General features: G+C 40.2%; 1 protein-coding gene across 11 annotated transcripts in view; it reads left to right on the top strand.

The window, feature by feature from the left end:
* ENOX1 (ecto-NOX disulfide-thiol exchanger 1) overlaps positions 1–25,008 on the top strand; it is a 363,111-nt gene that overhangs the window by 240,448 nt on the left and 97,655 nt on the right. For 10 of the 11 annotated variants that reach the window (XM_031615825.2, XM_031615822.2, XM_090131437.1 and 7 more), the window contains 2 exons: positions 17,865–18,038; positions 20,028–20,234. In XM_031615825.2, the coding sequence (XP_031471685.1) occupies positions 17,865–18,038; positions 20,028–20,234 (381 nt within the window). The remainder of the gene's footprint in view (positions 1–17,864; positions 18,039–20,027; positions 20,235–25,008) is intronic. The other variant, XM_090131472.1, reaches the window with a different exon arrangement.

Raw genomic sequence — 25,008 nt, 5'->3', positions numbered from 1 at the left:
CAAAAATAATAGATATGAATTCCTATCCTAAGTCCATAGTTATTTTATGATTTAATTCTCGGGAACACAGCCTGTTTCATAATGTGAGACTGGCATTCAATCTGAGCAACCTGACTGTTCTGAGAATTATGCAAGGCAGCATGGAGCTGTTTAATGCCTAAATGACAACAAAACATAAAGATGCTGGCCATAATTCTATCTGAAGTAGTATACTTCCCTTGGACGAGTACGTTCCTGATTTAAATATCTGGAACTACAGTAAATGGTATGAAACATAAATCCTGTCTGTGATGGCACCCAGGGACCAAAGCAGCCAGTCAGAAACCTCTCCTCGCTGCAAATTTATCATTTGGTTTTAGGACATGCATCCTAGACTTTGAAAGAACCTTTCCTAACCTGGTCCTTTTGTCTCATTTCAGCAGTGCAAAGAAGCTATAAAGCTGCCTAAATGTGAAAGGCTAAAAGTTCACCTGCCTTGAAGAAGTGGTTAAGAGCAAGCGCATGTGGCTGATTAACAGCCCTTGTTAAATCCCTTAGCCCCAGGAAAATAATAAAAAAATCACCAACAATAACAGAACAGAAGAAAACAAAACCACTCCCAAATCTACTAACACTTTGATGAATTCAGCCATCCCAGATGCACAGGTTCAGTTCAGATGGATGACATTTGCCCCATTTGCTTCCAGCGATTGAGTTAGAAGGGACCTTTAAAGGTCATCTGATCTAACTCCCCTGGAATGAGTAGGGACACCTACAGCTAGTTCAGGTACTCAGAGCCCCATCCAGTCTGACCATGAATTTCACTGGGGATGGGGCATCCACCAGCTCTATGGGCAACCAGTTCCAGTGCTTCACCACCCTTACTGTGAAAAACATTTTCCTTACATCTCTGCTGAAGAATCTGTCCCCTTCTTACTTATAGTGCCTTTTTAGACAATGAAGGACGACTCTCAGGTCTCCCCAGAACCTTCTCCAGACTGAACAGCCCCAGCCCTTTCAGCCTGTCCTCATTGTAGAGGTGTTCCATCCATTGGATCATTTTTGTGGTGCTCCTCTGGTTGCATTCCACATGTCTCTCCTGTACTGTGGACTCCACATCTGGACACAGTACTCCAGGTGAGGCCTCACCAGTACAGAGAAGAGGGGCAGGATCACCTCCCTTGCCCTGCTGACTTCTAGTCACTAACCCTTCTCTCTTCTCTTACCAGCAGCCTCTCAGATGCCTTCTTCTGCACCCATCATAGAGCAACCCAGGGAGGTGAATTGCTCCTGCCAGAGAGGAGGGCAAAGCAGATTAAGTGGTATGGTTATCCCTGATCTGCTCTCTCCTTGGTAGTAGTGAGCAATACAAGAAACTGATCAGCTGCTTGGTTCACATTGCTTGAAAAGCTCTTTCCTGTCTCCCTTGAGAAACTCGGGCTGAGCAGTGAGCTGGCAGCTGGTTCAGATGCATGCTGATTGGGACACATCCTCCTCTAGGTTATAGGCTGAAAAGTTTTTTTCCCTTCAAAACTCCTGCAGACTGGAGAAATTTCAAATGAAGAAGTATGATAAAAGCCAACATTCTAGAACTTTGCAAACCTCTCCTAAGACTGGCATAAAAGATATTTCACTCATAGATGAGGAGAGAGAAAAGAGCAGCAAAACTTCAGAAAAAAATCTGCTTGCTAGCTGTGATGCTCTCCATGTTCAGTTGCTGGAAAATCACAGGCAGAACATATGGGGCAAGACCCAATTAGCTGCTCCAGACCTGACAGGCTTTTAGGAGAATCAAGCTGCTCAGACAATGTTCTGATTTAACCACTCTGATCTCAGCAAGTGTCACAGGGTTAGATTTGTCCTCTCTGGCTACGCTGGAAACTTTGCAGACAGAAGGCAAAAAGAGCACCAAAGCAGAAGGCAACTTGAGGTCTCAAGTTTTGAAAAAAAGATCATTTCAAACGTTAACAATAGCTGAGAACTTTCTGCTTTAACTCTTTCCTTGGTTGTTGAGCAGAGGCTCAAACAGAATCCAACATAATGCAGTGAACATATAATCTTTTGTGGTTTCAGCTGTCAAAGACAAAAATAGATCTATTTTTCAGACCGAGTGAATATCATTTTATTCAAAGGCGTGATTTGCTTCAATTTTTGGGTGGTGCTTATAAAGAATAGCAAATCTTACTGCTGTAGTGCGAATACCGAAAAATGGCATCTTCCTTCCAAAGTCTGGGGGCTACAACTGCTGAGACAGAGCACTGGGTTTTTTTAACATGAAAAAAATGAAAAAAAGAGTACTTTTCTCTGACTCCATTTGCACAGCAGTTGAATTGTTTGGGCTAAAATTTTCCAGAGCATTTTGGCCCCAGGCAGATATTTGGCATGTAAAATTTCAGTCCAAACTGTTAATGATTGGCAAAAGCTAAAAGCGTCTGACAACCCGGGTGCTGTAATAGGAAGTGCCAGACAATTTTAATAATAGATGACCTTAGCAGCCCTACCTCCTGTTTTATGGCTTTGAACGCTTTTGTTGTGCAAAGACTATTGTATGTTTTGTGCATGTGTTTTTGTGAATCTTTACTTACTTAGTTATTTATATTTTAATTCTGGGAAGGTTTTGCTTCAGTTAAGTTTTAGGTAACAGAGAGTTCCATGGGAGTAATTGCTTGATGCAATTAAGAAGTGCTTCCTCCTACCTGTTCTTCATTTACAGCCTCGTTATTTAATACACTAAATGTTCTCAGGTTTGTGTTATGGAACAGAGCCCCCAGAACCTGCCCATCTACCCCCTCTGTAAAATTCATGAGCTTTGTAACTCTGCTCCATAACTTCTTCTTCTCCCAAATGAGCAATATGTGGGTTATTCAGTAGTGTTTCCCACGAGATGCTTTGTAATGTTCTTGATGACACCCATTGTCCTATTTTTGCCAGGCTTTTATTTTGCTTAGGGAGGACAGGATGACTAATTTCAGACGTCGTATGGTGGGTGAGAGGGTGGTTTCTCTGAGAGGTCTGCAGTGTTTTTCCCATTCTTTTTCTCTTGTGTACCTTATCAAGGTTCAGTTGAGGCATTTGAGTTCAGGTTTCTTTTTTAGTTTGGAAAACTATGCTAGAAGTATACTGAGAATAAAACTCCCATGTATCCCTGAACTAAGAACCAGCGCTCTACCACTATTCAGACCATGGGCCATGAAGATGGTGAGATGGCTGGAGTACCTTCCCTACAAGGACAGGCTGAGAGAGCTGGGGATCTTCAGCCTGGAGAAGAGAAGGCACTGAGGAGACCTTATATTGGCCTTCCAATACATGAAGGGGGCCTACTGGAAAGCTGGGGAGGCATTTTTTATAAGGGCGTGCATCAATAGAATGAGGAGAAATGGTTTTAAACTGACAGAGGGTAGATTTAGACTAGATATTAGGAAGAAATTCTTTACTGTGAGAGTCATGAGACACTAAAACAGGTTGCCCAGGAAGGCTGTGTATGCACCCTCCCTGGAAGCATTCAAGGCCAGGCTGGATGGGGCTGTGAACAACATGGCCTAGAGGCAGGTGTCCCTGCATATAGCAGGGGGGTTGGAACTAGGTGATCTTAAAGGTCCCTTCCAACCCAAACCAGTCTGTGATTCAACCATAAAATTGAGTTATAGACCTCAGGAGAAAAAATAACTAGAACTACTGACAGAACCACATGATGAGGCAAAAAGAGCTTCTTAATGTGGATAACGTTTCCTAGCCCTTAAATGTTACAAAGCAATGCATTTTTCTTTAAAGTGGGAGAAAGAACTTATAATTTCGAACAGGATGTCTGACATCATTTGGCTTTATCTTTAATTTCAGAAAAACATATACTTGTTAAAATAATGAATGTCTCTTATGTTTATAAACCTGCATCTTTCTTGAAAACATTGTCAAAGAGAGTCACATTTAAAGTGTTCTGATAACAAATTGCAAATAGCAGAAAGGTTAATTTCATTTCTGAACGGTGAGGTTGGTTCTGTGTGTGAATGTGTGTGAAATTGCCTTGCCTTTAGTTCGCTGCTCTGAAATATTAGCAGAAGAGCCCTTGGTGAAGACTGCCAGAAATTACAGATGAAATTTTCTAGCAGCAGGAATTTTAAGTTACAAGTTTTGCACACAACCCCTAATATAATCTAAATTAAAATGTGTTATGCACAAGTGCTACAAAGCCTGGATTCTTCCTTAATCAGAATACAAGTTGAATTAATTTTGTGCACATAGTGTCTCACTCTGCTTCCTAAAGTATGCTGTTCATTTATAAAGACTTCTGACTTCTTTTCAAACAAGATCTTTCCTCTGTTAAACAGGGTAATGAAATATGACATTGTGAGAATGTTGTCAAGATCGCTACTTTTGGAGGAGAAATATGCCCCCCTTTTTTTTTTTTTTTTTTTTTTTTCCCATGCTGAAAGTCAGCCAAGAGCACTGCCTGTGTTTTAAACTGCTTTGGAGGTAGAGAGATGCAACAATTCTTGAAGAGATTCCCTCTGCCTCCTGTAAGCATTTCTTATATTTTTAGTCCCTTTTTTTTGATGAAGAACATGATGAGAGATTTTTTGTTTGTTTGGAAATAAAAGCTGTGTCGCGATAAACTCCCTGACAAGAAATGAGAACATTTACATGAATGTTCTGCGAATCCATACAAATGGATTGGGTTGGGTTGGCTTTTCTTTCTTTTTTTTTTTCTTTTTTTTTCTTTTTTTTTTCTTTTTTTTTTCTTTTTTTTCCAGTTGATTTGGAAGTTATTTTTCTATTATCCACCTTATTTTCACTTGAAGACTTGAGGTGATGCAGTGTCTGGGCTGGCTAATGGCTGCCCAGAGAGCCCCAGCTGTTTGATACTTGGCACTGCATTCTCCACATGCTCAGTGCTGCTTTATTATTAGTTGAGGCATGTGTTTCCCCTTGCTGTGAGAGACAGGAGAGTCAGAAGGAGTCACTAAGGGACAAACGCATTAACCCAGTTCTGTGCACTGCCCTGCATGGCTCCCGAAGTAGCTGGAAAGAACCTCAGGACGCTTTAACCCATCCCAGCTGGCTGCCCCTGGGCTATTTGCCAAAATCAAGGATTATTAGTTTGCACCGTTCCATTGATAATGGCTCCCATGCTGAGGCCCCAGGGAAGGAGGCCGGCAGAGCAGCTGGCTACCCTGGCATCTCTCGCTGCCAATGACCTTCCTTGTACTAGAGAGATGCCCAGATGGTGGGGAAAAGTGTTTTCTGCTCCATGGGAGATGCAAAAGGAGTGGAGATGAGCTGAGAAAGCTAGTCATAATGTTATAATTATTGCACTTGTGCTGAAAATCTTTATGGTGGTGACCCAGATGTCAAAGGATACAGAAATGTCTATCGAAGTCTGTCGAAAGGCTGAAATAACAGCTTCCAGACATATGTACTATCCTTATTTACCTTGGCCTGACACACACTTTCCTGACACTGTGTCAATAGAATAATTACTGCACTCAAACAGCGTGTTGAAGAAGGGGAATGGTTTTATTATGAAGTTAGAGATATCCCATTTGGGAGTTCTCTACCAGACATGAAGAGTTACCACTATTACACGCCATTTATCATTGAGTCCTGCACTTCAGAGAGCTGAGAGGGCCCTTATGCTTGTGTCATCAAGATGTGAAAGCAATTGGATTTGTAGATGGAAAGAGAAATTGAAAAGTGTCATTTTCAATAGCAAAAAATGCATCATGAAGTTTTCAAATCCTGCAAAATTTGAGTATGGGAGGGGTGGTTAAAGGAAGCTAATGAAGAGATGTTTCAAAACACATCCTTCTAAATTTCTACAGCTCAAGCAAAGTATCACGTTCATGAATTTACCAGCTTCAGTTCAGGAAAGTACCAACATGTGGAAGCTTTTATGTATTTAATCTTTTCCATCTATTTGTTTGGTTTTTAGATTGAGAACAGAGGTCAAATCACAGATGTAACAAATCACAGATAGAAAGTTTTAGGAAAAAACATCACCTTTTTAGCAAGCAACTTCCTCCATTTTTCTCTAGCACATTTCATTGCCCTCTCTTCTGGCAGGTGTCTAGTTAAAAAACTGAGGGTATTGCTGTTTGTCCAAAGCTAAAGAGATGAGCCTGCCTGAGCCCCAGTGCTGGAGATCCTCAACAGCATGCCCTATTTTTTTTTTAATTTTTTTTTAATTTTTTTCCTTTTTGTCTCTTTTGAATGCAGAAGGAATCAGACGTAAGGTAACAGTTAACATTCTTTTGGTTTGTACAGCTTTACAACTGTACTCGTCAGTGCAGAACTCCTCTCCTTTAAGTCACTCACCGTGTCTGATTTTACCTCCTTTGCTTTCTGTGTCTATGTGAAAGCTCTCTCATCACCAGAGCTTGTTCTCCACATGGCTACTACATCCTCACATAGCATCTAGTTGAGACCCCTGTGAGCTGATAAAAGTCCTTCTGCTTTTGGTGGAGACATGGTGACCATGGGCTGAACCTGCTGTTAGCTAAGATACGTGCTTCTGTAAAGCAGCTTAATGATTCCTCGTGGTCCTGAAGAGCTGTAGTAACATTACATTTGCACATAGGAATGTTTTTAATTTGCTGAGGTGCTAAATAGCTTTTAAAGCCAAAATCCAACAGAATAGCTTTGTCATAGTGCACTGCAGTTTAATTAAGACAGCTCATTTTATAGACATTCGGGAACATTACTTGCTGCTATCAGCTCTGGCTTCTTTTTAGATCATGTTTTATGTTGCATAGTATTTCTCAGGATAGGATTGTTGGTTAATTCTTAACCAATAAAATGTTTATTAATTCACCAAAAATATCATTTTATTACTTACTCAGGAGTTAGTTAATCAAATTCAAATGTGACAAGTATTCTGCCCATGCACAGAGCTTTAGGATATTGTCCTACAAGTTACTGACATAAACTGTATGGAGGTCAAACAGTTCTAGTAGACAGCAGTAGAAAATACCAAGACTTCTTTCTGCATTAATTTACAATCAGCAGATCTTTAATCTGTAATATTTTTACCTTTTATCTCTAATAATGCTCCTTCCAGTATTCCATGAGTTAAAGATAAAACATTAGAAATTTGGACTCTATTATTTGAAGAATTTAACATGAAAGGAACTAAAGAAATAGTACCAGAAATGATCATTTAACATTACAGTTTAAGTCTCTCTTATACTTGTTTCCTCAGGCTTTTAATGGAGAGGCACGCATGCAGAATAACTTGGTTAAAAGTTTGAAATATCGTCACTAAAGATATTCCAGATGATTTCACCAGGACAACTCCCTGTCATCTCCAGTAATGACACCAAGAGAAATACATCCCATGCCATAATGCTCCTGGGTACTTTTGAAGGAGGCACAGAATTTCTTGTGGCTGGGGAAGTCTCTAAGCTGCAGAGTACTGAAGGCTCAGTGATTTTGTTTTAGGTCAAATTCTGGTACTAAGTAAATTCAGAGATTTGCTGTTAGAGATGGTTTGGGGCTGAAAGGGTCCTTGGGTCTGGCAGAGCAGTTTTTCTTGTGTTTCTGTAAGAACTTGTGAGAACTTGCTTATGCAAGTGGTATACATTTCTGGACTGTAGAGCTTCTTTAAGCAAAGCTTTTGTCACTTCTGTGACCTGGAAGCACTAGGACAATGTTTGTACGCCTTCCAAAGATTCAAGAATCCACACAGTAACTCTAGTTTAATAACTAGAGCATGTTTTATGAGAAAAAGAGGCCTTTTGTTTTCAGCTGGGGGAGGTCCGATGGTATGTTTACATTACATTTTTTTTCTCATTTTCTCTGAGGTCACGCTAGTATGATGGTATTTTATCCTTTTTTACACTTCAGAGATTTTTTATTTTTCATTTGTCACTGAATTATTCGATCATAGACTCATAGAATCTTTAATGATGAAAGGGGTCTCTGAAAGCCATCTAGTCCAACTCCCTGCATTGAACCACAGCTACATCAGGTTGCCAGGGCCTGATCCAACCTGGACTTGAGTGCCTCCAGGGATGGGACATCAATCACAACTCTGGACAGTGCCTCACCACCCTCACTGTAAAAGACCTTTTTCCTTAGAACCAATAGTGTTAGCCTAGCTTGAGAATTGAAATTTTTCCAGATTCTTCAATGTCTTCCAGTGCTCATTTACATCTGCTTTCTTCTTTACCTTCCAATAGAAACGCTTCCTGAATGTCTGTAACACAGTGCTTTCCTAAATAGCAAACAAAAAATCCATTAAGGGCCATATAGTCATGTTTTATGTATTTCTTTTCTCATCCGCTAGAGCTCTAGGGGGAAAAGTGATGTCATTTTGAAGGAACATGACAAAGTGTAACCTTACAGGAAGAGGTTCACTGAGCAAGCAGATATTGAACAACTTCCACAGGAGGGAGTTTGGAGAAACTTCTTTCTTTGTCTAAAGCTAGCCTTACTGACAAGCCCACCCTAATGAAGCCAAAACTATAGCACTGGAATGAAGAGGTGCAAAACTAGAGTGGGCAACCCCAAGTGGCATATAGTGAGTTCACAAAGACAACAAAAAATCAAAAAATACAGAAATACAGCTGCACATATTTTACTTCATATAAGCACTCTATTATATAGCATTTTGCATATTGGCCAGTCCCTTTTAACAATCCAGCTTTGGAGCTCTTATCTAGAGGTCAGGTGGGCACAGTGTACAGAATTTACAGTTTTGCTATTTTTTTTCACAATAAACTTGTGACTAACTCAATCCTAGGAAGTGATTTATTGTTGAGGAGATGAAAGAAGCCTATTGTTTTTACTGCTTGGAGTAGTTCTTAAGCAATGGAGACTTTGAGAAGGTCATTATTCTAGACATTGTGAACTTCTATAAATTCATAAAGCCTTCAGAATGCTGATAGTGGTTAAAGCAGCATGTGGATAGAGTACACACCCATGCCAATGAGGTTTCAGATGATATTTCTGTCTGTTGATCTTTCCCTCTCTTTCATCTCCTTCCCTCCATTTATTTTGATTTTCCTCTTTTCCCCTCTTTCCTATTTTTCTCCTTCCCTTTTTCTCCCTTCTATTTTAACCCCTACAGGTTTGCACTATGATGGCAATGGAGTTTTATACGTGAAAAAACAGCTAGTTGTGGATGTAGGCTAAAATTAGTCCTTTTTTTTCCCCTGGATTTCTTACATACATGCCTGTCAGCTACAAGAAGAAACTAACAAGCCATGGATTCCCTCAACATCAAGTCCTGACTTTTCCATCTTATTTTTAGGCTTGTCTGTCAGGTACATCTTTGCAGAACTGCTCTAAGGGGAGCTGAATAGTTTCACCATTGGCAGATAGGGTCCAAGGCCCTGCTGAGGTCAAAATGGCACCGATGGCTCTGTATGAGCAAAGATAGCAATAGAAATAGCTTTACAGTGACACTGCAGATTTCTTTATGTGGCAGTACTGCAGTTTTATCTTAGGAGAAGGGTGGCATCTATTGTGGTAATATTTTGTTGTATTATTATTATTTGCTATTCTCACCTATTATTTGCATTGCATTAGATGCTCTAAACAAGATTGGGGTCCTGGTCTGCCAAGCACTGCAGTGATAAAGGACAAACCAGGAGTGATTCACCCTGTGATTTGCTTGTAAAAAGAGAAGGTGGTTTTCTTTAATTTAGTCTTTGTCATGTATATTACTCTAAATATAGTGCTTGCTATGTGATTTTGTGGACAGGAATCAAGAGGAGGCCAGATTTGCTTTTACTGTTTTCAACTATACCACAGCTAGCTCTGAGGAGCAGCATCTAAAGTTTCTGGATTGTGCACTGTAAACTATTCCCCTGTGCAGTCACAGAGCTTCCTTCAAAATAGCAAAAGTGCAATAATGCAGCCCTAAAGCTTTGTCAGTGATATATGTCTCACAGAAGTATTTTTCAAGTAGCAAGTGTTTTGATGATGCTTTGAGGGCTTTGTTTATGGATTGGGTCTGGCATGCACTGTAAAGTTCATGTAAATTATTCCTTGGTTGATTATTAATGAGAAACATTCATCTGGATTCCCCCACACCACCATTTTTGCCAAAATTCCCTTAGTGACTTGCCTTTGCTACAACCCAGGCTCTGTTTCACAAAATACAGCTCTCGCTAAATGATGTTAACATGGATCCCCTGTCCAGTTGAGACAGCTGAAAGTCAAGGACATGATTTTCTGACCCCCTTCATTCACTCCTGTCTTCTCTTCCAAAAACACACTCACATGCCTACACACACATGCATTGCCTATATGTGCCTTATTTCAATTGCTGCGGAACAGCTTTGCCCACAAGTTGCTTCATCAGTCAAGTTCATCTACAGTTTATTTAAGGGCATCTGCTCATTTCTATAATATTTGGAACAGGCTGCCCAGGGAGGTGGTGGAGTCACTGTCCCTGGACTCATGCAAGAAACATTTAGATGTCATACTGAGGGACGTGGTTTAGTGGGGAAATATTGGTGGTAGGTGGATGGTTGGAAAAGATGATCTTAGAGGTCTTTTCCAACCTTGGTGATTCTATGACTCTATGATGTAGTTCTTAAAATGCAGGGAGAGGTGAACACTTAGAATGGCATCTCTGCCCATGCTGTTAACATGTTTTTTTTTAAAAGGGGCCACAGGCAGGGGTTCTATATCTATATTACTTTGTAGCAGCTTTACAAAGACAAAGATTGCATGCCAAACAGATGGCAAAATATAAATGCAGAAATGAAATCTGTAATCATGTGTGTAAGGTGAATAAGGAACAACAATTCATGATTTCTCAAGATGAACAAAGTGGAAGATGTGCCTGGAACTGCCAAAAGCCTTGTCTAAGCAAAGCAAAGGGAACATGTTTCCCCACTCAGTTGCTACCATAATATCAGGACTCTGAAAGCCAGGGATACAAATGGGTTTGAATGAATTTCAAATGCATGTATAAATAAGTGTACTGTAGGGTTTAGTGGAAAGGGATGAATCAGATCATGCAGGATAGGTGCCTGATAGAAAGAATAGTTCATATGTGATCTCTAGCACTGGCAGGAGCTGAAAATAGCTTGTTCTTTTCCTGCCTATTTCTTATTCTGATTCTCTGGACATCTGCTACTGACCACTGTCCTTAGTCTGGGACAGAACAATAGTGGTTATGCTGCTCAAATGGAAGAGTTATCAAACTCCCCACTTTTTATTGGAATGTCTTTGGATAATCTAACATCTATATTAGAAACAAGGAATCTTAGAAGTTTAATGATATCTAAACTGAAAAAGGAAATGTTCTGGAGGATCTTGGATATCAAGGCCTTGATCAACACCCATTTAAACTGGCGCGTGTCCTTGGGACACCAAGAACCATTTGAGCTACTGCCACTCCCACTTTTTTCTTATTACACTGAGAAGAGCCTTATGAAACTGAGGAAATGAGTCAGATCCATCAAAAGCTTCTTGAAGCCCAGAAGTGGTAAGATTTGAATCTCCAAGAAGACAGTAATACTGCCTTGATCTCTAGCTTGCAGCTGAATAGTAATTTGCAGTTGCTAATAAAGAAAAAAGGAGACTGACATAAGGATAAAGACAGTGGCAGACCATAAGGAGTTTTCAGGAAGAATTTTAGATAAAAACACAAGAAGGTTTTAGAATAACAACATTTTCCTTGTTCCGATAAGATTCCTCCATTTAGAGAGAAAAAACAGTCCTTCTTCACTACTGCCAGGTAATACATGGTCCCACTGATAATACAGTTTTGTTCTAAGAGAGGCAGATAGTATTAAATTTGTACTTTTTCAGGAAAACTTAAAGCTATTAGAAATCAACTCTATATTTAGTCTCCAAATACTCAGCAATGGTGTTCATGGAGTACATAATCAAATCTGTAGGCTCGAGAAGGTTTTCTTTTTTCTCTGCAGAAACCAAATTGTAACAAGCATCTCACAACATTTATTACCAACTGCTGCCTGGACTATCCTAATCCTTGCAGTACGTGTTGGCAAGCAACACCATTCCTGGAACCAGATCTGTTTTTTTTTTTTTTAATCTTTCAACGCTGGGAAAAAATAGACTGTTTTTTTCCAACGTGCAAAATGGTCACTCTCAAGCCATGGAGACCTGTCAGTGTTAGTTATTTTGGTTTGCTGTTGTGCATTCACATCATTGTCTTCACAGGAGTGTCAGAGCAGCATGTCTGAGCACTGCTGCCACTACTGGGCTGCTAGTGTCTAAGGTGGAAACCTCCCATGCATGTATGTGTGGACACAACCAAATTTGTGTTTGCACACACAAGTGTTTTATGCATCCAAGAGAAATACAGCCTGGTTCTATCCAAAAACACCACAGAAACCATTGGCAGGCAAAAAGACAGGCTGCCCAGAGAGTCTCCTTCTATAGAAGTATTAAATACCTGTCTGGATGCCTACCTGTGTGACCCATTGTAAGGCACCTGTTTTAGCACTGGGTTTGGACTTGATGATCTCTTGAAGTCTTTTCCAACCCCTGCAGTTCTATGATTCTCTGATTCTGTGAAATGACATGTCCCAGGTTAATACTGAGAATCAAATAAAGGATTATACACTTAAAAAATAATACTGAACAGATAAATAACTTGTGGTAGTGGTTGGCAGAAGTGGGATGGTAACTTAGCACTGGTGATGAAGTGCAAGCCCCAAAAGCACAGTTGGAAGAAGTATACATACCTGTTATTTGTGCAAAGCAACACTGGAAAAACCAGAAGGCGATTCAGGCAGCACCTGCTATACCAAAGAAGGAAATGAAGGTGGTTTTCCAAGACTGTGTGGGTATTTTTATGGATGACAGAGTTACTCTTAACCTCTCAGAATGCAAACTAATAAAAGAAGTTGTTTTACACTATGTACTGTGTTAGGAAATAGTTACCGTTAAAGGTATTTTATTGTTGTTCTACTTTTTCTAGACCCAAAAATTTCATGGGAAAGATATTTTTTTCTTCCAATATTTTACTTGAAAGAAAAAGGAGCTGTAAAACCACATCAAATGTTCTGGCAGATTTTTCTTTTTTACCTCTCTGACTGCCAATTCTAGATATTTGTTCTTCAAAGGTTTCATTGTCTTCTACTATGCCAATTTCTTAACAGAAATTAACTCTTGTTCTGCCAAATTGAGGCAAATTACTAGTGTTAAATGCTTTCAAATTTTCTGTAATATGATATGTGAGCATTCAGTTGTTATGTAGAACATTCACAGGAGCTCAAACTTGATCTTTTCCATTCTTAAAGTGCTTCATCATTTCTGATTGCTTTCCATTTTAATTATTTCATTTAGGAATTAATTTAGTAATTATTTCTTAAGATTTTTCAAATGTAAACTTTCTATCTTGTGCCAAGTTAGCTTTTATAATTCCAAGAGATCATAAACCTTTAAATATCTGCCTAAGCTTATGTACATAGCCTTTAAAATTTAGGTATGATCAGTGAAAGCATGAAATATTGCATTTTGAGTCTTCAGATATGTGGCTTATCTATTTAGTATACTGATCTGTGTTCAATGTAGCACTGTTATGTCTGAAATACCTTAATAATCATATATTCATGCACATCTGAGAGCAAAACTTACGTGAGCTGAGTTGATTCACTTCTTTCTTTCTTTCTTTCTTTCTTTTTTTTTTTTTTTGGTAATCCTCTGTAACTCTCTCATTACCTTTCTTTCTGAAAACTAACAAACTCACCAGCACATTCAACAGGAGTTGTCTTCAGCTCTAAAGCTAGTGTCCTGGTTATTCTCCAAATGGGCATTATGCCAGGACATGAAACAGACTGCTGTGGTAGCAGTGATAGATGATAGTCTCCTGTTCCTAGACTCAAGCCATCTATCCAACTTCTATTAATGCACCACTCTGCAGCATTAATATAGTTAAACTTGGGATTTTTCTGGATCCTCTCAGAAACGTGGCAAATTTATTGGCTTTCCTTTCAAGTGACTTTATCTGTTCCTTTTTGTCTGCACCTCAGAGCCCAGACTGGTATTTCCTTTGGATAGATCATCTATAGACTCTCCAGGGCTTGTCAGCACTGTGAAGGTGGGGCACACATCAGCTTCTCTGTAGAGGCAAATGCCAACAATCTCTTAAAAGTTCTGAACAAGATCTTCCATGCTCAAAAATCCAACTGAGTTTTCCGTCACTGCAATGCACAGTAATCGTTTTCATTATTCAAGCAGCTATATTTCATTTCCAGAATGCTTTACGGATGGTACTCGTGCCTCCTCTCAGTGCTCATGTGATGTATGAAAGCATTTCATAGGAAAAATGAGACAGTGTATTCAAGATCACGAAGTAGAACATGCACCTGGTTAAAAAGCTGTACATGTAATCAGTAGTCTTGCCAATGACCTCGTAGGTTTTAGATTAGTGCTTCATAATGCAGAATTAGATTTCAAGAACTTTTGACTCAGTCCTTACCAACTCAACTCAACACGATTATATTCTGGACGCAAGGTGTCCCAATGCACCTAGTAGGATCTGTCAGGAGTGTTGGTCCTCAGAACTCCGCTCATGATTGATTCCTGTGGTAAGAAAAAAAATGGTGATAAAGCCATGTACTTAACACAAGCACAGTTACATATCAACTCATATTTCCTTGAACTGGAATTTCTTGGCAGGAATTAGTGGGAAACATTTTTTTTTTCCTACTTAAATCTTAGAATCATGGAATCATAGGGATTGGATGGGACCTCTGGAGATCATTGAGTCCAAATATCTGCTAAAGCAAGTACCCTACAGTAGGCTGTGCAGGAAAGCATCCAGGCAGGTCTTGAATATCTCCAGAGATGGAGACTGCACCCTCTCTGAGCAGCCTGTTCCAGTGCTCTGTTACTCTCACAGTAAAGAAGTTATTTCTCATGTTCATGTGGAACTTCCTGTGTTCCAGTTTTTGCCCATTGCCCCTTGTCCTGTAGCTGCACACCACTGAAAAGAGTCTGGCCTCAATTCACTTGACTCCTGCCCTTTATAAATTTAGAAGTGTTGATTAGATCTTCTCTGAGTTTCCTCCTGTCTGAGCAATCCCATGTCTTTCAGCCTTTCCCCATATGGGAGATACTCCAGGACCCTCATCATCTCTGTGGACCTCTGCTGACTCTCTCCAGATTATCCCTGCCTTTTTTAAACTGGGGAGTCCCGAACTGGACATGGTATTCTTACATGTGACCTCACGACGACAGAGCAGAGGGGGAGGATCACCTCCCTTGTCCTCCTGGCTGTGCTCACTTAATGCACCCAGGATACCATTGATATTCTTGGCCATAAGGGCACATTGCTGGCTCATAGCAAACCTGTTGTCCACCAGGACACGTGCTCTGATTGACATTCAGTCTAAAATCTCTCCCACTCATCTCCCTGTTGAAGCCATGGTAGCTGCATTTGTGTCCTTGTTGCCATCTCCCTTAGATTTGCTTTTTTTTCTGTCTATACCACTGTCATTTGAATACTCTGACAACTATACCTTTTTAATCCTACTGCTGTTGAGTGGGTTGTCTGTATCATGAGTAGTTTGCTGTTGTTTCAGTTACCTGATCTTGTAGAGAAACTGAAACACATCTAATAACTGCTCTACAGAGAAAAAAAACAATGGTTAAATACAGCCTGTGACAGCAGTCACGAGATGAGGATGTTTCTCCTCAGCTTTCACATGGGACTTGAAAGATGCATACAGGATGGGAAGAACTTAGCCTTCTCTCCATCTTACTGTATCATCTACTCCACATACTCCATTCTTATCTCATAATGCTGTAGCTCAGTTATGAATATTTGATTTAATATGCAATTTCATGGCTGGCTATGACCGTAGCTGCATTTGTCTGGAGAGATGGACAAGGCGTCTCCTGCATTTCCCAGATGCTACAAGAGGATCAGTATGGCACAGTACACAGAGAGCTCAGCAGACCACACCTACAGAAAGAAAGCATGGCCTACCATAACTGTTGAAAGTCTAGCTTTTAAAAGATGAGATCAAGCAAATAAGCATGTCCTAAGGACTTCTCTGAATTGTATTGTGCCCTTTCACCTCTGACTTTCTTTCTCAGTGTTCACTAGCCATGAATATTTAATATGGCCGCTCTTGCCTCCCAAGGAATGAATGACAGGTTCCAAGTTTCAAAGCTTAATCTGAAAAGCAATGCATATACATCAGTATTGAAAAGAAGCATCACACCCAGAGCAAATCCTTTTTCATAAGCCCACTTATTAAAAAAAGTAATGTAATATCATGAGTTTTCATTAATACAGTCTTCAATAAGCCTAAAGCAAATCCTTGCTGGCTGTGCACTTGCAGTGCTTTTGTATTGAGCTAGATGAAAGTGCTGAAAGCTCACAGTCAGCGTATGGAGAGCAGGGGGCATGCTCTCCAGGTGCAAGCTCTACTGGAGTAGATGTTGTAAGTCCTCAGCTGTTGTTCCCACAGAAGATGGATATGGATGTTTCATGGAAATAAGAATGCTGATTTTCATCTCCCACAGAGTGCTTTACACCTGCAAAGTGCTAGAAAAAAATGTGAACAAATTCTCACCAGTAGGTGAATATTACAGTATTTGTTTTGCACATATGGAAATTAAGATATGGAAAGGTCATCAGGCTGACTCAAGGCCACACTGCTTTTCAACAGCAGATTTAGGATGAAGAAACAGGCCTCTCTGGTTACATCAGTTGATCATATTGCCTTGAAGCAAAATGTAGCTCAAGTTTCCTAAACATAAAAAAAAATCCTGGGGAAGGAGTTGTTTCCCTCTTTGCTTCTTCAAAACAAACAAGCTCCCAAGCTACCAAACCCCGTGTTTACATGTATCATTAAATACTTTCCAGTTGCTAGCCAGAAAACTCAGCAGAAAACCTGTAGAACACCAAAGTAACTCTCTTCTTTTAAATAATAGATGATACCAAATAGCAGCAGTGTTGTGCCAACAAAGAGATTGGTCTCTTAAAATATTTTATTCATTATGCCTCCAGAAACCCAAAGCCTTGTTTTTGAAAAAAGCAAATTTCAGAAGTTGGCTCTCAGTTCATCTAAAACATCTGCTTATTACAAGTCTTGGTGTTACAGCACTGGTGCTCCCCTGTAAATCTTTCAGCTTTAAATAGTATGTATGAAGTCTTGGCAAAGAGATCAGGAAGGAGAAAGAGTAGTATTTGCCAAATACACATTTTACTTTATGAGGCTACAGTGGTGCATTTTAGTGATATGTGTGTTGAAGAGAATCTACTAATCCGATTAAATAACAGGACAAGAAGGAATTAATTCCAAGGTTTAGAAACACCCCATTCTATGCAGCTGAAAGTTTATATTCCTGGATAAAGAGGTTAGAAGTCTTAGATAACTACACTTATATAAAACAGCTGAAAATTGGTATTTCTCCATGGTGTTTGTAAATCAAGGTCACATGTCAGAAGACTGTGTTGTGATAAATCTGTCTGACAATTAGATGGAGAGGGCATACCAATGTTAAATGATGTTCTTTGTACACTCTGATCAGAAGGCAATGTAAACACCACGGCGACAGTATGAAATAGCAAATTGCATTCCAGATAATAGCGGATATTCATGATGTATGGCTTTACACTTTAATGTGATGTGTTTCACTCAGTCATGTTAATGTTTTAAATTATGTAACGTTCCTTTCTTTATGCTTTTTTTTTTTTTCCTTTGGAATGAACCATTGCAAATGCACCTTCCTCCTCCTCCTCTCCCACTCCTTCTCTGGCTCACAGCCCCTCCCCTCCCTTTCCCTTTCTCTTTTCCCTTTTCCTTTATTCCTTTTTTAACAGTGATGCTGGGAGGGAAAAAAAAAAAAAAAAAAAAAAGCCTGAACGGAACTGAAACTGTCTGTGCAAGAAATTAATAACAAGTAGTTTTAAGATTTAAAAGCTAGGATTTTATGCTATATATTTACAGATTCAATCTGTGTACCAGGCTTTGATCCAAGCCTTAGCATGATGACTGGAATCACTCCGATTAACCCAATGATACCAGGCATGGGGTTAGTGCCACCACCACCGCCAACAGATGTGCCTGTAGTCAAGGAAATAATTCACTGCAAAAGCTGCACACTCTTCCCTCCAAACCCAAGTAAGTAGGCCTGATGAAAAAATGTTATTCTCCTAAATGATTTCCTGAAACTTTTTTATCTAATAAAAACTGTGGTTTGTAAGTAAAGTAAGGCATGTATGGTGTTTCCTTATAAGTTCTGCTCTGTGTTTAAATCATGGTGGAGTGTCAGAGCATGTTCACTCATCTCTGCAAGGTCATGTAAAAAATTACACAGCTTGCACAAAAAGGAAAATGAATTACTTAAGGCTAACAGAGTTTGAAAAACTACACTACTACTTGTAGTACACATCTGTCTTCCTTTTACATCCATGTCACAAAATATGTCTGTCCAAACCAGCAGTGTTTGTGAAAGTATGGTGAAAGCATCACTGTGGATAAAAACTTCTTGAAATGTCCTTCAGAGAGGTTTGAGTCAGAAGTCCATCCTGCAGATGTTTCTGAGCCATGGGTAGGGAATACCAAGGTCTTTTATCCAATGAGCCCTTCCTGGTTACCCTCCCCATGGCCAGCTAGTGGAAAGCCTTAGTGCAGTGATAATTTGCTAAACAGGCAAAGAGTTTGGAGTGCTGCCCCAAATCTCTTCCATCTGGCTTTTGAGATGTAACTGGGAAATCTAAATTAGATTACTCTCTGAAGATGTCCATGTCTCTATGTTAGTTATATGGCACCAATCCCCTTTATGTCCACTCATATATGGGACCAACCTGGACTCACCTATGGATGAACATGGATGGCCCTGAACAGAGCACCTTATACCCAGGCTCTGCATAGCTCCAGCACACCACCAAGACAGAAAGAAAGGGAAGCTATCATTTCTCTCCCCATTTTTGGGGAGACAGAATGCAGATGACTAGTTTCTCTTAGAGGACCAGGCTTCCTGCTGCCCCTTCTGGGACTTTGTGCAAATGGAAAACTTCCCACTGAGCCACTACGATGAGGGCAGAGCAAAAAGCCTAATTTTGTTTGTGCCAGCCCCAGGAATTTAGTTTTATAGCAATCAGACCAGCTGCTTTCACCATCATTATGAAGACAAAAGAGAAATTTAAGCAAATAGTCCAGTGGCTTGAATTTGCAATGTAACTAGATCATGGTTTAATCAAACTGACTGTGTGAATGTATATATGAATATTTTAATGTTGTAGCCCCCTTTAATATGTTAAAGGGCCAAAAAAAAAATAAAAATCATATCAATCAGAAATTTCTGCTCAGAGAATTACTATTAGATGAGCGCTCTAGCAATTTATATCTAAACAAGGGGAAGTGTTGTGACAGAGCGTATTTTTCACACAGCCCTCAAAAAAATTAACGCTTTTCTGATTTAAGTGTCCATATATATGCATATACATAGAAATAAAATTTCTAGCCACTCCATCTCACAAGGACTTGTAAACAGTGAGGTTATCCTCCCTGCACGCCGGCGTCTGCTCCATTATCTGGCACAAAGACAGAAGAGATAACCGGCGGAGCGCCTTCATCATGTTGTCACTTCATCGTGTTTCCTGCCTTGTTTTTCTGTTTGCTCTGGTCCTGTATTCTGAGAAAGAAATGGAATTATGCTAAAACTAGGGAAGTGTGTCCAGTCCTCCTGGCTTCATGGGCTCCTTTTCAGGGGGCTTAAACTGCTGCAGCTTGATGAGTGTAGTGAGTGGTGGGTGTAAGCAGGAGATGGTGAAGGTACAGAAGCTTTGAAACAGAGTATTTTTCCTTTTTTTGTGTGTGTATTTTCCAAAAGGAGACTGTGTAGGGAAAAGAAGATCCTTTTAGACCTTAGCCTGGAGAATGACCTGTAAGTGGCAGGAATTAGGCTCTGAAAAGCCACCTAAAACTTGAAAAGGTTTAGATTCAAGTAGCCAATTTTGGACAATTTCTGCACTGTTCAATTATTTTGCTTCTCCCTCTCTCCCGACTCCATGCTATGTCAAATAACTGTTGCTGCCCTGAACTAAATAGAACCAATGGATCAAAAGACGAATTTTGTATTCCAATGTGATTTCTGTTTTGACTTAGATCTTCCACCACCTTCAACAAGAGAGAGACCTCCTGGGTGTAAAACAGTGTTTGTTGGAGGATTACCAGAAAACGCAACAGAGGAAATTATTCAGGAAGTCTTTGAGCAGTGTGGAGATATAACAGCAATTCGGAAAAGCAAGAAGAATTTTTGTCACATTCGTTTTGCAGAGGAGTTCATGGTTGATAAAGCCATTTACCTTTCTGGTACTTCACATTCTTTAATGGATTTTCTTTGCTTCTCATTTGTATTTTGTGATGCTAATGTTTGCTTATTTTCTTAGCTTTTATCTCAGCAAGTCTTTTTTTGAGCTCAGTGGCTCTAGCTTGGAGTGGCAAGGGGCAATTCTGCATTCATCTGTGTCTGCCAAAACTTGTGAGCCGTTTTCTATGTTGAGTACCCAGGAGCAATTTCCTGCCATCCCACAACAATGCAGCAGACCCTGAAATTCACTACAGAACAATCTTGTTTTCGATTTACACAGGTTTATGTAGTTTTGCTCACAGGTTGTAGAAAGAAGAGGGCACCAGGCCAGGAACGCTGCTGTTTTCCAGTGCCAATTTCTGTGATAGCCTGGCAATTTCATTGGCATATTTTTATAGATTTGAAGAGCAGTGTGAATAAAGTCTGCCTTTATGTGTACAACCACCTGGGTTAGATTCTGAGACCCATCTGTGGGCTGTGCCTCTTGTCTCCCAGGGTCATGAGTGCCATAGTATTTTAAGTGTAAAGTTCCAGAATCTCTTTTATTTTCCCACAAAGAATCAGACCACAAAACCATAATTCACAGGGAAAAAAAAAAAAAATCAGCCTTGCTTTCTCAAATCAGGCTACATAGGCTGTCAGTGCCCTTTACGCAAGGACTGGCTTCTCAACCTTCCCAAATGAGCCCTCCTCCACCTTCATAAGTTGGATCCTATTGCCTATGTGTCTCCACTGACCAGTTCACTCCTCTTTCTGAGTCCTATCCCTCTGTCCTTCTGGGACCCTCTGTCTTTGTCCCCACAAGTATCATGTAACACCTTCACCCTACATGCAAGGTACTTATAAATGAATGAGGGCTGGAGATAGCTCCTTTATCAAAGCCAGTTGACACAGACAGATTTACCCATCTTGTGTAGGGTTACTTTGAGGAGACCCCATGTGACCACCAAAAGAGATCTAGGGATGATTGAGGTACCTTGTCTGAGCTCCCATCCTAACCATTTTTTGTTTTGCAGCAGGACATACCCTCGATGTCCATAGAAGGCTCACACAGTTGGAAACTAGTGGTTTCCTAAACCACCATTGACTACATCTTAAAATGAAAAAGAAAAAAAGGAACATCTGACCATTTGAAATCTATAGTCAAGAAAAAGCACTCTCTGTCACATTTTTTTCCTTCTAACTTGGCTGCCTTATTTAAATATTAGTTCAAATAGCTATACAAAATTGTGAATTTTATGAGACCTATGTATGGATTTCTTTAAACTATTTCTGCATTTTGATGTTTCTTTCAGATCTTCTTTATACATTTTTCTTCCTTTTTTTATTTAATTATTTTATTTTCACCCCATTTCTTCCTCCCTCCTCATTCTCTCCTCCTTTCCATCCTTCCTGTTTATATGTTTATTCATGCATTACTTCCATGACACTGTACTTTATGGGGGCAGGTTGCAGACCTTGCAGTAGTAAGAAGAGGCAGTGCATTTCCCAGCTTCTGTCTTAAGGAGGTTCCAGCTCCACCAGCAATAGAGCACTTGTGGAGGAGCCAAGAGAAAGCTCACAAAATGCAGCAGGAGCTGGGATTACTCTATATAATAAATTATAACAGTAGCAAGAAAGAAGCCATAGAAAACTGCAGAAATGTACAGACTGCCATCCTGGGGCAGAGCCAGTGTCTTATTATCTCAGTTTCCCAATTTTCTGCAGCTCAATGCTCCATTTGTCTCACTCAAAGTAAAGTTTTGTTTCAGTTTTCTATGGAAAAATCCTGGAGCATCAGATCTGATGATTGCTAGAAAATTTCCCATGCTGTTGTGTGCTCTCAGAACAAAGGAGGCAAGAAGAGATGGAGGAGGCAGATTCCCTTTTTCATTCTCTTTTTATGATTTTTTCTGCCAGCATATTCCTGAGTTCCTGGTCCTTTTCTCTGTGCTGTTCTCTCAGCCTTCCTTCTTCCCCTTCATTTCGTCACAGTCACACTTCTGCCTCCACTCACTGCCTCCACTGCCTCTTTCACCCTCTTTCCCCATCTTTCTTTTCTTCTCCTTCTAAAACTTTTAATTTAGCCCTCTGACCAGATCAGGAGAAGCAAACAAACAAACAAGCAAACAAAACAGTAGAGCTGAGATGGAGAGAAGAGAAAAGCAGGGGTGCTTAGCAAGCAGCTTTCCCTTCTTTTTGCCACCAGCAGTGATTTCTGCAGACCTCTGCAAATGAAACAAGGAACACGGAATGTCTCACTGCAAGGCAGAGAGTCAGGCATTAGGCAGGGACACCTCTTATTTGTACTGAAATATTATGTTTTTCTAATCAAATTTGTATTGTTTTCAAACATAATATATTCTGAAATGATGATGGAAGAGCATACTGTTACGGCCTTTTATTTTCCCTGGAAGAGACAAGAGAGAAATACAAACAGAATTTGTGGTAAATACGGTATGCATGTTATATTAGGGAAGAATCCTGCCTTTGATATCTGTAACATAGTGATAATTTTGTCTTCCTAATCAGTTTTATCTGTCTACCCCATCTAATCTCATCAAACAGTGTATTTATCCTGTGCTTATCGCCAGAGTAATGCAAGTGATTAGAAAATCCATTAAACAGTTTAATCGCTGAATTTTTTCCTTTCTACTCCCAACTAAAATTGTATAAAGGGAGACAGGGAGATGGGTAAGAAACCCATGATAAAAAAGTCGACTTTAGGAAGGTTTTCATTTAGCCATGGAAGTTGCATTTTGATCTCCTGAGGAGAAGGCTTTCCACAATCATGTCACTCCATGAGAAAGCTTTTTCTTCAAACTCTACGTAGTTTACTCTTGTGGCTAACAAGTCACAAACTCCTGCAAACCTGCATGGCCCTGTACTTGAGATAAGGGCCAAGCAAGTTGCTTCAGGCAAACCTGCTTATACCCCAGAAGCCTAAGGATGCATTTTTTCTATGACAGTATCTTCCCATGTGAGTTTTCCTTTAGTACCGTATGCTGGTTTTTGTTTCATGTTCTCAATGATCGTCAGCACTCTGATCTAGATCCCCCGTTAGCAGTTGTTGACTGGTCCCTGGTATAGCAGCACTCAAAGGTAAGTCAAACTATGGAGTTTTTACTAGATCAATGATATGGAAATACTGTGTTTGATTTTTATTTAGCACCCTCATTAATTTTTCTTGCTTCTGCTCCTTTAAAGTGAGGATCTTGGCAATTTCCCAGTTTTTATTCCTCTGCCATTATGTATGTGAAACTGAAATAAAAAATGACAGGCCAGGCACGCAGTTAATGCTAGCTGCAGTCCTGAGCAAAAAGCTGGGAAAAGGGTTTTGTGAGGGCAATTCATTGTCTGGGCAGGAAGGCGGAAAAGGCAGGTGATTCTCTCGTGCAGTAAATACCCTCAAACATCAATACGGATACATGGTGTTGGAAAAGAGCCTGCCATCCAGCTGCCCTGCAGCTCAGATCTGCCATCACAGATGGGTGCCTGAGGATCAGATATATAAAATAGATCCTGCCAGTCCTGCATCACTGCCTACATGGTGTCTTGCTGTCTGTCGACCTGTCAAGAAGTCTGTTCTTCACTGGCGAGGTCACTGGTCCTGTAGTGTCCCCAGAGCCTGATTTAGGAGGGAACAAGAAAACATGCCAAAGAGGGATTTGCTTTTTGTTAAGGGAAGGATGCCAAGCCCTGAACAATCTGATCTAATTTTGAAGTCACCTAGAAAGATGATCGGATAGAAGATGTCAGGGTCCCTTCCAAGTGAAGCTATTCTAAGTCTATATCCTGGTGAAAGCCACCTGGCTGGCTGATCACCTTCAGCCTTAACAACTAGCAGTGTGATTATCTTGGTATGATTCACCAGTAATTTCAAAAATCAGTTCATCTGGAGGCAGTTAAACTGCTTACCTGAAGTCGACTACCAAGGAGTCCAGTGATACAGAGGATACTGGGTTTTGGACTGCAATTTACACTGTACTATCCCCATTTATTTCAAAAATAAGGTAAGTCTTCAGTACAGTACTACACCACTAGATGAGTGCATGTACAAAACTGCACAAGCACAGACCTTTACAATAGTTCTTTTTTCAGATTAAGTATGGATTTGAGGACCTTGCTCCCTGCAGTGCTGCATTTCTCAGTGTGTCCATAAGCCAACATGCTCCTGCCAACAAGGCGAAAGATAGGGGAGAAGAAGAGAGAACATGTCTTCCTGGAAAGGGCAGCCCAGCTGGGAGATCTAATTTTAGGTTCACAAGACCCAGAACCCTGGCAGTGTCCTTTCACATTGCTGATAACACCTTTTTGGCACAAAGTAATCACTATGTGCGGAATGCATCTTGGCTATAACATTTGTCATGGTTATCAGAGTAACTGCACCACCGATCCCGTCATGTCTACATCTCTGGGGAGAAAAACACAAAATTGTCCCCTTGTTTTAGTTCAGATCTCTGGGACTAAAGGCCACTCACACTCTATTCTTCTGTTTTGTCTCACTGGATATAGGGTATCTGCAATTCTTCTCTCTCTTGTGACTAAAGCTACATGTAGCCTTTTTGGAGAAAAGGTAGCGTGCTCTCCTCTGAATAGAAGAAAGTGGAACAAAGCAGAGGAGACTTTATAATGACAAACAATCCCTTTGTTTGCATCTCTTCACCCCAAGCCTGTAAACCTTGGAAACCAGATCTGATCTGATTTATAGAATTTTTTCCACCTTCTGGCTTTGAGGGACCTCTGAGACTCTTAGCGTGAGCTTTCCATCTGGTATTCTTGCTGGAAAATGAAAGG

This window comes from Phasianus colchicus, chromosome 1 (genome assembly GCF_987193195.1).
Source record: "Phasianus colchicus chromosome 1, bPhaCol1.hap1.1, whole genome shotgun sequence".
Classification (NCBI taxonomy): Eukaryota; Metazoa; Chordata; class Aves; order Galliformes; family Phasianidae; genus Phasianus; species Phasianus colchicus.
Note: the sequence above shows the minus strand (reverse complement) of the source record. Positions and strands in the feature narration are given on the sequence as shown.